The following is a 12,731-nucleotide window of genomic DNA, read 5'->3' as shown; positions in this document are numbered from 1 at the left end:
TGGAAAAACTGACCATTTATTATTCATGCTGTTGCTTAACTTCCTACTAAACTGTGCTTCTGTCTAAATGTGCTACAATAAATCATAAACAATTCAGTAATGTGGCTGTTCCAAATGAAGTTAGTAAAGTGAGTTACTCTTTTGGATATGCTGTGCATCAAAATAAAATCCTGTTGCACACTTTGTCTCCTTCCATTTCCACGATTTAACCGCATGGCATTTTGTTTTTCACATTCCCCATATGAATGCCACAAAAATACTCAAGCAGACCTTATTTTTGAGCAATTCTGACAGGGAATTTCTAAAGTAGGGCATTTCAAAACCAGACAACAATGGGAGATGTCTCTCCGCCTGCAGTCCTCTACAATGCTGAGATGAATAATGGTATTATCTCAACACGTTGAACTATACTGATTGTTCAATTTAGAGACAATCACACAGTCTGTCACTTCTCCACTGCTCGCCCCTCTGTCTAATTCTGTCCTAAACACGCGCATGCATGTAGCAAAATGGGCCTTCAGCCTGACTGCGCTGTGAGAATAGGATGGAGAGAAAACTGGGCTGTTTTTTTTTTTTCTGTTGGGGAACTCAGCACTCAAACACACACACACACACACACACACACACATAGACATGCACCTGCACACACACCCACACAGACTTACACAAAGGCAGGGCTAGTATCCCCCTGAGTTTTCCCTACTGCTGTTTCTATGAAAAATTTACACAGAAGTGATCTCACCAGCTATTTTGAGCCCATCTCTGACCTAGGAATGTTTTAAAGAGCTAGTATCTGTCGCTGCTTTTTGTGATGTTTGTCTTTACATTTGAGAAGACCCAAAAAATAAAACTCTGTGTGTGTGTGTGTGTGTGTGTGTGTGTGTGTGTGTGTGTGTGTGTGTGTGTGGTTGTGCGTGCATAAAACCTATGCTCATTTGTGTGCCTCTGTGCCTTTCTGTTTTATGATCCTCCTGCTGCGCTCAATACACAAAATTGCCTCTAAAGTTGGACTTTTCATCTCATCTCACAGACAATACCGTACCCAAGCTCATCTCCAATTGAAAGCAGGCGATTTTACTCATCTTTCCGTAGATCTCCTCGCAGCCACGTAATGGCGTATCTATTACACAAACACAAACATTCGCCCGTCCGGCCGCGGTATCCTCGACATTTTGGCAAGGCTTCTTACATTTTCCACACAGGGCACACACAAACACAATCATATAGTAAGTGAGTTACAGAGACAGACAAAAAAAAAAGAGAGAAAAAAATCAATTTCTTTTGAGAGAACTCCATCAGCAAATTGAGTCAATTTCAGGTTTCTCTGTGCGGTCTCTGATGCAAAGGCTCACCACAAACACTGCCATCCAATTTCATAGCGAGAGTCAGGCTGCTCTTGAGATGAGTAGTCTGCGCCTGAAGTGTTGATGTTGGAGGCAAAAGTCTGTCTGCTCGTACTTTCACACTGGTAATGAGATGGGCTGCTCTTTCCTCATTTTTTCTAGCAATGAAGCGCCGCAAATGTTTGAGGAGCGTCGGCGATAAACATGTGACAACAACACGATAAAAAACAAAACAAAAAGCAATCACGCTGCAAATGAAATATCGCTTTGGTGTTTTCGGCAGGTTTTGAAGTCTTTCTAGGGCCTTTCTTGTCGCTGATGACACTCAGCTCTGTCTCCTGACGTCACTAGTTTAGACTTAAAGACCTAAAGTCATGGAATGATATTTGATAGCCCAAAAAGGATCAAACAGAAGCACTGAAACTGACTCCTAAATCAAAGGGATAGAATTTCTCTCTCTAAGCAACAAAGAGAGACTGATGCACAATTTATATTAGAACAATCTAGCAATATTATTGTACTGTTCTCCTTAATGATCTATGAAAATATACCACAAACCAGCTACAATGAATTGAGAATTATAAGACCAAAAGGAGAGTACTCATTCCGCCTACTTTGAAATTTTTACTGCAGCTGCCTGTTTGCTTTCATATTGATTTTGAAATTCTTTTATTAGTTTATAAGGCACTGCGTGGCCTTGCATCAGACTACCTTTCAGAAATGCTTCCAATTTATGAAAACAGGAAGGACACTCAGATCCTCCAGTTCTTCACTTTTTGCTGTTTCACAAAGCAGAACAAAAGCATTCGCTGAAGCTGTTTTCAGTCATGATGCTCCAAGCTGCTGCAACAACCTTTGAGACAATGTGAGAGGAGCAGGAAAAATAAAGCTAAAACCTAGCTACAATAACTGGCTTTTATGTCTGTGGATTCAGTGTTTATACTCATTTTGCATTTTTATAATAAATATATATTTTCTATAAATAATTTATTCTGTTCTTTTTATTATTTTTCATTGTTTTTATTTCTTGTTTCACCTTTTATTTATCTATTTTTTCTTATATGTTTTGTTGGTCGCTTTTAAAGCACTTATTGGTTTGTTTGAACAGTCCTCTAAAACTTAAGTTTGAATGGTTTTAGTTCAGCAATAACACATACGTTTACAGCAGTTTGTACATAACTGATAATGTTATTTTCACTATTTTGTGCAGAAATATTGACTGACATTTTATTTACTCCCTGCATGGCCTTGTTGGAGCATCATCTGCAGGTGCTGTTTCATTGTAGCCGCTTTGTGATTGTTGATTTATGACTTTGCAGAATTTAGTTTTCTATGATCAGCTAGTTAGCTAAGCTAGCTGCTACACTAGCAATCCCCTAATGTGTTATTTAGAAGTATTTGATGAAGCTACTGTTTAGATTTTACTTCTATTCTGATGAATTTCTTAATGTGTCGGGTTTTTTTTTAAATGTAACTTTTATTTATACAAGTAATCTCATAGAGACATGGGGTCTCATTCTCAAGAGAGACCTGTCCTCAAATAACATAACCAGAAAAGCATTCAGAGAGCGCAGTACTCCGCAAGGCTGCTCAGCTGTTGTATGATTTCCGACGGATGAAATCTTTAAACAATTCTTGATCCGTAACGGTAGATTTGTAGTAGGATCGCAATCATGTGTAGCGTTCACTTGTTGTCATAGTTACAGTGACGCCATGCTGCTATCCCACAATGGTACAGAAATCTTTAACAAATCCCTGGATCCAGACTATGAGCCGTTTCTCTGCCAAAAACCTTATCACTTGGTCCTTGTGTCAATTCTCACCTTCCCTTAACATTTAATCCAAATTCATTAGTCAGTTTTTGAGCAATGTTGCTAACAGACAAACAAACAGACAAACCAACGGCCATCGTCACATAACTTCACCGCGTTCCTTGGCAGGCTAACAAAACAACACTGAGTCACCGACAAACAACACTAAGGGACCTGTACTGGACAATATAACAATACAATGTAACACTAAGTTACAGAAAGGCAGCTTCATGACAAAACACAATATAGACATCAAAATGGATGTGCAAAAGCGCCAAGCTATAAAGCTAAAAGGAGCAATAAAGTTAAAATGACACTGGATAAATTTACAGTGGATCTTTTACTAGTGACATTTTGTTATGATATGAAGCACAACACAACCAAATTAAAACAGTTTAGTTTCAGAAGTCCTTCCAGTAAAAACTTCAAAGACAATCTTGCTGATGTGTTAACATACGTACAGTATATTGACGTTTCTTGTTTAGGTGAAACTGACTTTATTTCTACATCATATTCCAAAACTGTTCCTTTCTATGTTTGTGTGAGTAATGCTGTATCGACCTCTTGATAAAGGTGGCTTCAAAAATGTAAAATAAATATCAGTTTAAGTTTAATCTTTTCATATTTCCTCATGTGCAAACTACATAACTCTTACAGCAGTCTAGTGAATGTAATTATGTAAATTTGAACACCATCTGGAATTTATTATATAGGTACAAACTACCATACAATAGAATTGCGAGCACCTCAGAGTTGTGCTTGAGTCAATGTTAATTAGTTTCCACCTCTGTGTGAACGATGTTTTCCAGGAGACCATGGTTACGCACCGTTATGGTGAATGAGGCCTGCAATCGCCGTTAGATTACAACCTACAACCCACAGCATTGCTTTCCATTAACTTAAGTCCGATAGTATCTGTAATTATGCAGATTCGCTCGGACTAATTGCCTGGACAACTGCTCATATCTGTAAATTAATGTGAGATGTGCTGAAGCGGTGCACTATAACTCACCCTGGTTACAGTAACAAAAAGCTCTGCTGCATGATTGACGCTTGAGCCTCATCTTGATGAAGGTGACAGAAAATATATCACAGAAAGTGTGTGGACCGCAGATAACAAAATAGGCCAGGACATGCACTCACTGAGAGATGCTCTAAAACTGCACACACACAATGGAAAGGGAAGATCAAGAAGGCTGTATACTGACAGGGCAGCTGTCAGGGTCAAAAGCAGAGGAATCTGGATAACTTTGATGCCATATTTTCTCATTAATACCAGAGATACACTGGGGTAGCAGTTATGACACGATGTTTACTACATTTTTTACTGTAGGATAGCATGATGATGGAGTTATCATTTTTTAATGATGCATCTGGGCAAATTCAGCCAAGACGGTAGATGAGAAAATCAGCTGAAGCGTCGCCAATTTCGTGTTCGAACGTTTGAACTCGGCGTTTTCATTGCGTCACCGCCAACATGAAATGACCTGTTCAATGAGGTGTGGATGATGTTTTCCAGCAGGGTAATGTAAAAATACTGGGCATTCAAATGGCAATCAAGGAAAACAATTTGTAGAAAAGCAGCGCTGTATAATTAATCGCATTGTGCTTGACGTTAAAGTGCAGCATGGCTGGAGACATCCGAGCGTTCGTGTGCAATCAGTAATGAATGACCACGTTGGTGATAGATGGGATGCCCAGCAGAGTGGCTCTGAATACGTTTGTTTTTATATCAAGCATTAATCTACTGACTGAGAAGACAAACATTAGTCGCTCAAAATGCATTTTAAAAAGCATTACGTGTTGTGGGCACAAATAATGAGAGGATTACAGTCTCCCGTCACAAAAGGATTACGTGATGAAAGCATGAATCTAACAAAGTGTTCTTTATGGCTATTTAGAAAATGCTTACAGTATTTTGCATATTATGGTGGATGTGTTTCCATTTTCTTATACATCATTTTTTGGTTAAAATTCAATCAAACTAACTCAGAATCGCTTAAATATACAAATGTGGCACCAATGAAGACAGCAAACCAACATTTATCTGTGAATTCTTTCAGGCATCGTGTCAGCAAGGATTCATTTGATGTGTTTATTAAAACAAAAATGCCTAAATTTTGAAATACTGACGCAAGTTCTTGGATTTATTGCGCTGGATTATCTACCTCGGGCCCGAGGCAAGTCTGTGGATGTTGCTTTTATAGTGCTCCAGAGTGAATAGCAGTAAATACTCTTCTCTGAAAGCTGGAAAATAAGCTGTGACATCTACGCTGACTGTTAGATGACCCTAGCAGGAGCAAAAGAAGTGGTATGACTGGCATTATAGGGTCATGTCTAAAGGAGAAAAACGAATTAGAAATATGAAAACATATCAAGGAATCACTTGTAATACTCATGTAATGCCCAACTAATGAGTGAATCTGTGAACAAATCAAATTCAAGATCCACCTACACAACCGTTAAAAAGTTTGTGGACACTTAGAAATGTCCTTATTTTTGAAAGAAAAGTATGTTTTTCAATGAAGATAACATTAAATGAATCAGACATTGCTAAAGTGGTAAATGACTATTCTAGCTGAAAATTTTAATGGAATATCTACAAAGGGGTACAGAGGAACATTTCCAGCAACCATCACTTCTTTGTTCTAATGCTACATTGTGTTAGCTAATGGTGTTGAAAAGCTAACTGATGATTAGAAAACCATTGTGCTATGATGTTAGCACATGAATACAAGTGTGAGTTTTTCATGGAAAACATGAAATTGTTTGGGTAATATCAGACTTTTGAATGGTAGTGTATACGTATGTACTCCGCTGACCAAGAAACTCTAATTATTTAATGGTCAGACATCATTTCTTTTTGTCTGTATTTTTTTTTGTGATGCAAACAAGTGAAGGAGGAGAAGTTACTATCTGTGCATTTCAGACAACAGATCAGACCAGAGATCTGGCAATCAAAGCGCCACGACTGCTGTAAATTCTTCACTGTAAAAATAACACTAAAATCAAAACTCCAGCTGAAAGCACAAGTTTCTCTCATGACCTCTTCTGATGCACTTCGGGCGTATTCACTAAAATCTGCCGCATGCCCTTTCTTAGAGGGCAAATAAACTTGAGCTAGATGTCAGGGTGTGTTATTCAGAGCCATTGTACCTTCACAGTAGGCATTATCGTCTCGCAGTGGGCGGAAGCCGTCCTTACAAACACAGCAGTCTCCAGCCTCCAGGTTCACACAGTCGGAGTGTTCCACGCAGCCATGGCCCTCCGAGCAGAAGTCATGACCTGCAGGAGGAACGGAGACGAAAAGGTTGAGGCTCAGATGAGAGGAGAGGCGAGAAGTGATGGAGGCGTACAGAGCCGGGGGAAAGGTTATGTCTTAGTACCACACCCTTTCCTCACAGTATCTCTACTGTGGTGTTTTTCACTGGAATATAAGGTCGAAATACCAAATTGCTCTAACTTCACTCCTCCACATTTGACTTTTCTAGCTGTCAAAAAATAAATGAAATCACACTGCACAAAAAACCTACAATAACTACTGAGTGTTCCAATTGGTGTTTTTAGAATGATTTCCATCCATATAGATTTTATAATACAAGAAACCCATTGAACCAATCTGCAGAGGCGTTTGCAAAACTGAGCACAGTGCTGTCTTAATATCTTACCGTATACAATGAACATATACACATATTGTGGGAGGAATAACAGGGTTTTGTGAGTTTATTTGCTTTGAAAAGGCTGTTTGCCAATTCTAAAGTTTCTTGAACTCTCCAGCAAAGGAAAGCTTTCAAAACAACATCACAAGGGTAAGGAGATTTTTATAATGGTTGCCTGGAAGGTAGCAATCTAAGACCAAGTGGTTTAAAAAAATATTAAATCACCCGTCTGACTAGACTTAATGGTCTGGCTTTTATTACACCCTGCATATAGTACTCCTCCTTTGCGTGTTTTGCTATATACACACTCACGCAGAATAAATACCTTAAAAATAATCATGTCTCACCATTAAAGACAACATTCGAGGTAATATTGAAGTATAGGAAGGTGCTTCGACAATACCTCTGCACACTTTACAGCATCTGCCAGTCAGCGTGATCTGCTCCGACTCTGGACAGGTGAGTTCAGGACACGGCTCACTGGGGACCACTCGATGCATCGTCCTGTCCTGCGAAGGGCAGAAACAAAATCCTCATGTGCTGCTACTTAGGTGAACTCTGCCCCCTTCATTTGCGCGCAGCCTGGAGGTAATTATGAAGGTAATTATTCATCTATTGTGTTACCTCTTTCGCTGTCCCACTCTCCCTCCACCCTGTGTGTGTTCATTATAAACCAATTACTCACTGGTCAATCACAGTTTTTTGTCAAACTACTTCTGGAGGGAGAGAAAAAAAAAGCTCCCTTCTTTTCTCTTCCTGTTATCGTCAGCGATTTACATCATGATTCATGGTGCATCCTTATAATACAAACACTGAATCAATCTTCTGGATTATCCCTGCATGTGTGTTTAGTCAGAGTGTAAAACCTGATTAGGAGGTTCCTTTTCCCTGCATGCCTTTGGCAGGCCTCTCTAATGATCTCATCTGCGTACCTCCAACTGATGCTAATTTAGCCTCATTAACACCACAGACAGTTGGACAAAAACAACAGACCTTCTCTATCAATTTCTCGTGCACAAATGCTTCACTTAAGGATAATCTTCAGCTCGTCTGTCTACAGGACGTCTCTATGAGGTGCCATTAACGTGGCTCGTATATAGGCTGAGGATGCATGTGTGAAAATTCTGGAATAAACTTCCCCAAAAGTCCGCAAATAACTTTCTAAACAAGCCTCACCATCTACTTCTTGCCACCCACTACCCAAAACTTGCACCTCCTTCCCCTGCAGCCAGCAGGCAGACAGAAGATCAGAGGCGTGACAAGCAGCTGTCAGGGAAGCCTGCAGGAATCTGCAGCAGTGGGCTGACTGACAGCACTCCCCGTCCCCACTTCTTTGATCTGCCTGGGACTGCCAGTCAGTTAACTGGGACTACAGATGGGCCAGGTGTGGGCAAGCAAGCCAGACAGCTGTCTGAAACCGCAGATTCTAATGGAGCTTTGCAGAATTCATGGAGGAGCGGGTTGATACGATAGAGCCGGGTGATTAAAAACTTCAAATCACTTTTCTGTGATTGATTGGGCCTGCCTGGCATAATGGCATCAAGTGAATTACTCCCAAAAGTGAGCGACCCACCCATCTGGTGCACCAGCCAGACAAAAGCAAATATTCTGAATAATTGGGAAATGAATTCAATTTGGGACCACTGTGGTATCTGATGATTGGGACTGAAAAATGACTGTGGCATCCTCTGATTGTCAGATTCACTGCTTTGGCCTCCAAATGCAAACTCAAGTAGTAGGACTGAGCTAATTTTTAAGATCACAAAAAATCCTGGTGGCAAGACGGATCAATGAAACTCAGCTGAAGTGGACAATTTAGCATGCTGGCTCACTGAGTCGTTATTCTCTCAAGGTGGGCTCACTGTCGCCATGGAGGGAGTATTTAGCGAGCTGTCCTGCGCTGCAACATGGAAATTAAGAGCTGAAGTGTTTGGCTACAACAGTTATTGTAGGGTGTCTTTCTGGAGAGGAGTTTGATGAAAACCCTTTGAATAAATATGTTTATGTGTGTACTTGTGTGTGTGTCGACATGACTTACCTTGCATTCAAACAGCAGGCACCTGCCAGCGGAGTCGCGCACAGCCTTCTGATCTCCCTCCACCAACTCTCTCCCACCAAACAAGCAGACAGCTGGTAGCAGAGACAGCATACACACAAATGAGCACATGCAAAGCAAACATGCACATAAAAGCACACTGCTCTCTTGAAATCCACCTTTATTTGGTGTCTTACTCAGGGTTCTCTTTACTTCAGGGGTTGTGGTCTGGTTTTAGAAGAGTAATGCACGTCTAAACAAACGTGTCGGCATAAGATTTTTAGGATTTGTAAGATGGTTAAGTTTGATTAAAAAGCTGAAGAAGCTCTTATTATTTTTGACTAATAAGTTTGGAATTTTAAAAAATGACAACTGATGGAAGAGCTTTTTGCTAGAATTGATATAGCACAGAAAATGTTTCACTGTCTGAAATGATGAAAACATTTTAGCAAAACAACCAAAGAGTTTGTTCACACTTAATATGGCATAAAGTGTGTGTCTGTGATGTATTTAGCTATTAAAAGTCAGAAACAAAGAAAAGCAAGCAAATTACTTTGTCATTTTATTAATGAGAAAAAAAAATACTTTTATTCATCACATTTTCGCATTTTCTCTTTGTAAATTACCTAATCATTTTATATATAAACAAGAAAAGCATTCGAGACTGCAGTACTCTGCCAAGGCTGCTCAATCATTGTTTTAATCCGAAATTTTCTTGAAAAACTTTGTAGCAGAAATCCCAGCACCATAGAATGTGGCCATTTGCACTGAGCACAGGTTAGTGTTATGCATGTGTACATTATGTACGGATACCGAATCGCGTGACCTAACTACGTAGCGGGCGATGGGAATTGACGAAATTGAGAAACACCGCCAGAATTCAATTGTTCCTTGTATGATTTCCAACAGATAAGTCCCGATAAGTCCGCAGTGCTCGGTTTATAGTAGGATTGCAATCATGTGATCGTCAGCAGGCAGCTGACATAGCGTTCACTTGTTGTCATAGTTACAGTGACGTCGTGCCGCTATCTCGCAATGATACAGAAATCTTTAACAAATCCGTAAATCAAGACTATAAGTTGCATCACTGTCCAAATTTAATCAGGTGGTCCTTGTGCCATTTCTGACCTTCCCTGAAAATTGTATTCAAATCCAAGCGTTTGTTTTTGAGTAATGTTGCAAACAGACAAACAGACGGACAAACATACGCCAATGGTCACATAATTCTGCCGTGTTCCTTGGTGGAGTAATAAATCATCACATACATTTTATTCCTATGGTCCCCTACTAATTCTTTTAATTATTAATGCTAATTCTATAAATATTCAACCCATAAGTGTTAGTTAACAGCATTGTTTTGCATGCCTGAGTCAATTTTTCTTTATTTTGTGTACCGGTTCTAAGATTTTTCTAAAGTCTCCAGGTAAATGCAATTCAGTCCAAATGAAGCGTGTTACACTCAATTAGGTAATGCTACAAAATGAGTGACGACATAACTAATATGTAGAGAGAGGAAGTCATCCTCACCACAGCACTGAGGAGAAGCCGTTTCATGTAACCGGAGAGGGGGGGTTGTTCAGAAATAATCACACGGGGGAGAAACTGTGTGTTTGATGAGCAGTTGGGGTCAGACAGATTCAGACTGATATAAGGGGGAGAGATGATTGACACCGCAGGTCAGGCCCTATCACAAAGCGGTGTATCATGAAAGCGAAGCCACTTCTAAAACAGCCATTTGACGCCGTGCTTGACAGACAATCAAAAAAAAAAACCAACAGAGGCAGAACTCCTCCCTGCAAGGCCTTGTGCTGTGAGATAAGGCTTTAATTTGGAGAGCGAATCGTGTCTTTGTAGTGGGGAAACTTGTGGCTCTCTTCTCTCCAAAGCCGGAGCATGCGTAATTAGCTGCATGTTTGTCTACCTCGTTGAGATAAGCGAGCGCTGGGGTATTGACTTTAAGGGTATTACCTGCTCTGTGTTTATATTTGTGTAACTCAGCAGCTGATTCAGAGTCGTGCTGAACGCCCCTGTGTTACAGCTCCGACCCTTGGGTCAGTGGAAATGATGCTGACGCAAGATGATTAGAATCCAAGACAAATGGTTTTGCCCCGATAGAGAGGTAAATCGTGTGTATTAGTTGCTTGCAAGTGAAGCAGGGGAGCGATGGCAGATGTATGTGGGAGCTCATGATGAGAAAGTTCTCAAATGAAGTCAACTCGCACAAGATGTGAAGCCAAATCTACAAAGAAAGATGAATTCTGCAATTTTTTCCCATCAGTCATATGGTGTGTAACCTTTCTCAGGTAAGAATATAAATTATTAACACTTAATAAGGCTATAAATTCTTCTGCTTAGCTTGATTTAGTTCTTTACATTGCAGGGAGTTCTTCCTGCCTTTCAAAAACAAATATATCACATCTTTTAAAGTTTCATACGGGTTATCATCAGAACAATGCCGGGGTGAGAAACGATAATATCCACTGAAATCCCTTTTTATTGAGAGGGGAATTGAGAGAATATGAGATGCAGAGTGCTGCGGTGAGGAGGCTAATAAGAGTTCATTGCTTAGCTCAAAGTCTTTTGGAAAAAACAGACCCTCTATGTAGCAATGTGATGAAACAGAATTATTTATCCAGCCTGAACATATCAGCACTCAAAAGTGGGAAAAAATGGACATTTATGAAGACACGAGCACTAGTGAGAGTGTGCGCATTATTGCAGGTCTTTAACATCTCTCTGCTCTTCACTTTTCTCACAGCGTCAACACGTAACGCCATAAATAGGAGCCACTTTACATCACATGCAGTGATCCCAGATTTACTGGCTCATGTCTGTGTGACTGGTGGCCATCTGTGTTTTGAAGCCAGCGAGTGAATAATTGATTGGTCCATGTATATGCAAAAGGATGGACTCATCTCAAGAGACATGTTAGGAGGTAGCTTAGCAACACAGCAGAGCCCTGGTCAATTGTCAGGCAGTCCTTGTGGAGGCGTTATGTGTGCTCTAAATCTGGTGGTGGAGGTTGCATCGCTGTTATGTGTGCGTGTTTGTGTGCAATTGTGTCCATGATTGTATGAGTGTAGGAGGGTGCTGAGGTTAAGGGTACTCCACTCACGCTGGCACTCCTTGCAGCAGGCACCCTTTACGTAGGCAGGCGATGTGCCCGCTGGGCACTGAGGGGGAGGGCAGGAGATGGCCTCACATTGCACTGTGCCATTCTGGTTTAGGGAGAGAAACACAACACTTAGAGAGCGACAACAAGAAAGCAGTTGATTTGGAATGTTAAAGGCCTACACAGAGCGATATCATCCAAATATCAAGGATTTGGGAAAAAAATGACAATATTTACATTGATCCTGGCTTCTTACAGACACATAAACATTTCTGATGAGGATCCCTTAAATGAGGTAAATGCAGAATTGTGATGTAATATGTACATAGAGTATTTTAAAACCGAAAAATAAACATTGCTTTGACATTTCCTATTTTATGCTATTTCTTATTATTTACTGGCCAACATGGTACATTCAATCTAATACAACAGTTCACATTCAATTTAGGCTTTATGAAAGTCACAATGTTCACTTTTTGTTGAAACGTCTTTAGAGAGGCTTTGATTCACTGTTATGGTGTTTCTATTATTCTGTCTACCCATTTCGACTAAGACAAAGAAACATGCTTCTCTGTGTGTGTGAATTCGGTCATTCTATCCTGAAATAACCCCATTATAATGCTGGTGGGGCCAGGCTATGCTGCATTTTTAAATACTTACATCATTCTGGCAGAAGCCAAAGCTATGCAAACTCTTTAAATAAAGGAATCTGCATTTTCAATGTGCTCTGTAGCAGAATTCCACCTGTATATCTGACATCTTCTATTCTCC

General features: G+C 40.2%; 1 protein-coding gene across 2 annotated transcripts in view; it reads right to left on the bottom strand.

Moving 5' to 3' along the window:
• nell2a (neural EGFL like 2a) overlaps positions 1–12,731 on the bottom strand; it is a 92,611-nt gene that overhangs the window by 57,371 nt on the left and 22,509 nt on the right. For both annotated transcript variants that reach the window (XM_051951954.1, XM_051951955.1), the window contains exons 9-12: positions 11,964–12,066; positions 8,852–8,943; positions 7,217–7,322; positions 6,311–6,439 (exon numbers count right to left, since the gene is read on the bottom strand). In XM_051951954.1, coding sequence (XP_051807914.1) covers positions 6,311–6,439; positions 7,217–7,322; positions 8,852–8,943; positions 11,964–12,066 — 430 coding nt within the window. The remainder of the gene's footprint in view (positions 1–6,310; positions 6,440–7,216; positions 7,323–8,851; positions 8,944–11,963; positions 12,067–12,731) is intronic.

Source organism: Acanthochromis polyacanthus, chromosome 8 (genome assembly GCF_021347895.1).
Source record: "Acanthochromis polyacanthus isolate Apoly-LR-REF ecotype Palm Island chromosome 8, KAUST_Apoly_ChrSc, whole genome shotgun sequence".
Taxonomy (NCBI): Eukaryota; Metazoa; Chordata; class Actinopteri; family Pomacentridae; genus Acanthochromis; species Acanthochromis polyacanthus.
Note: the sequence above shows the minus strand (reverse complement) of the source record. Positions and strands in the feature narration are given on the sequence as shown.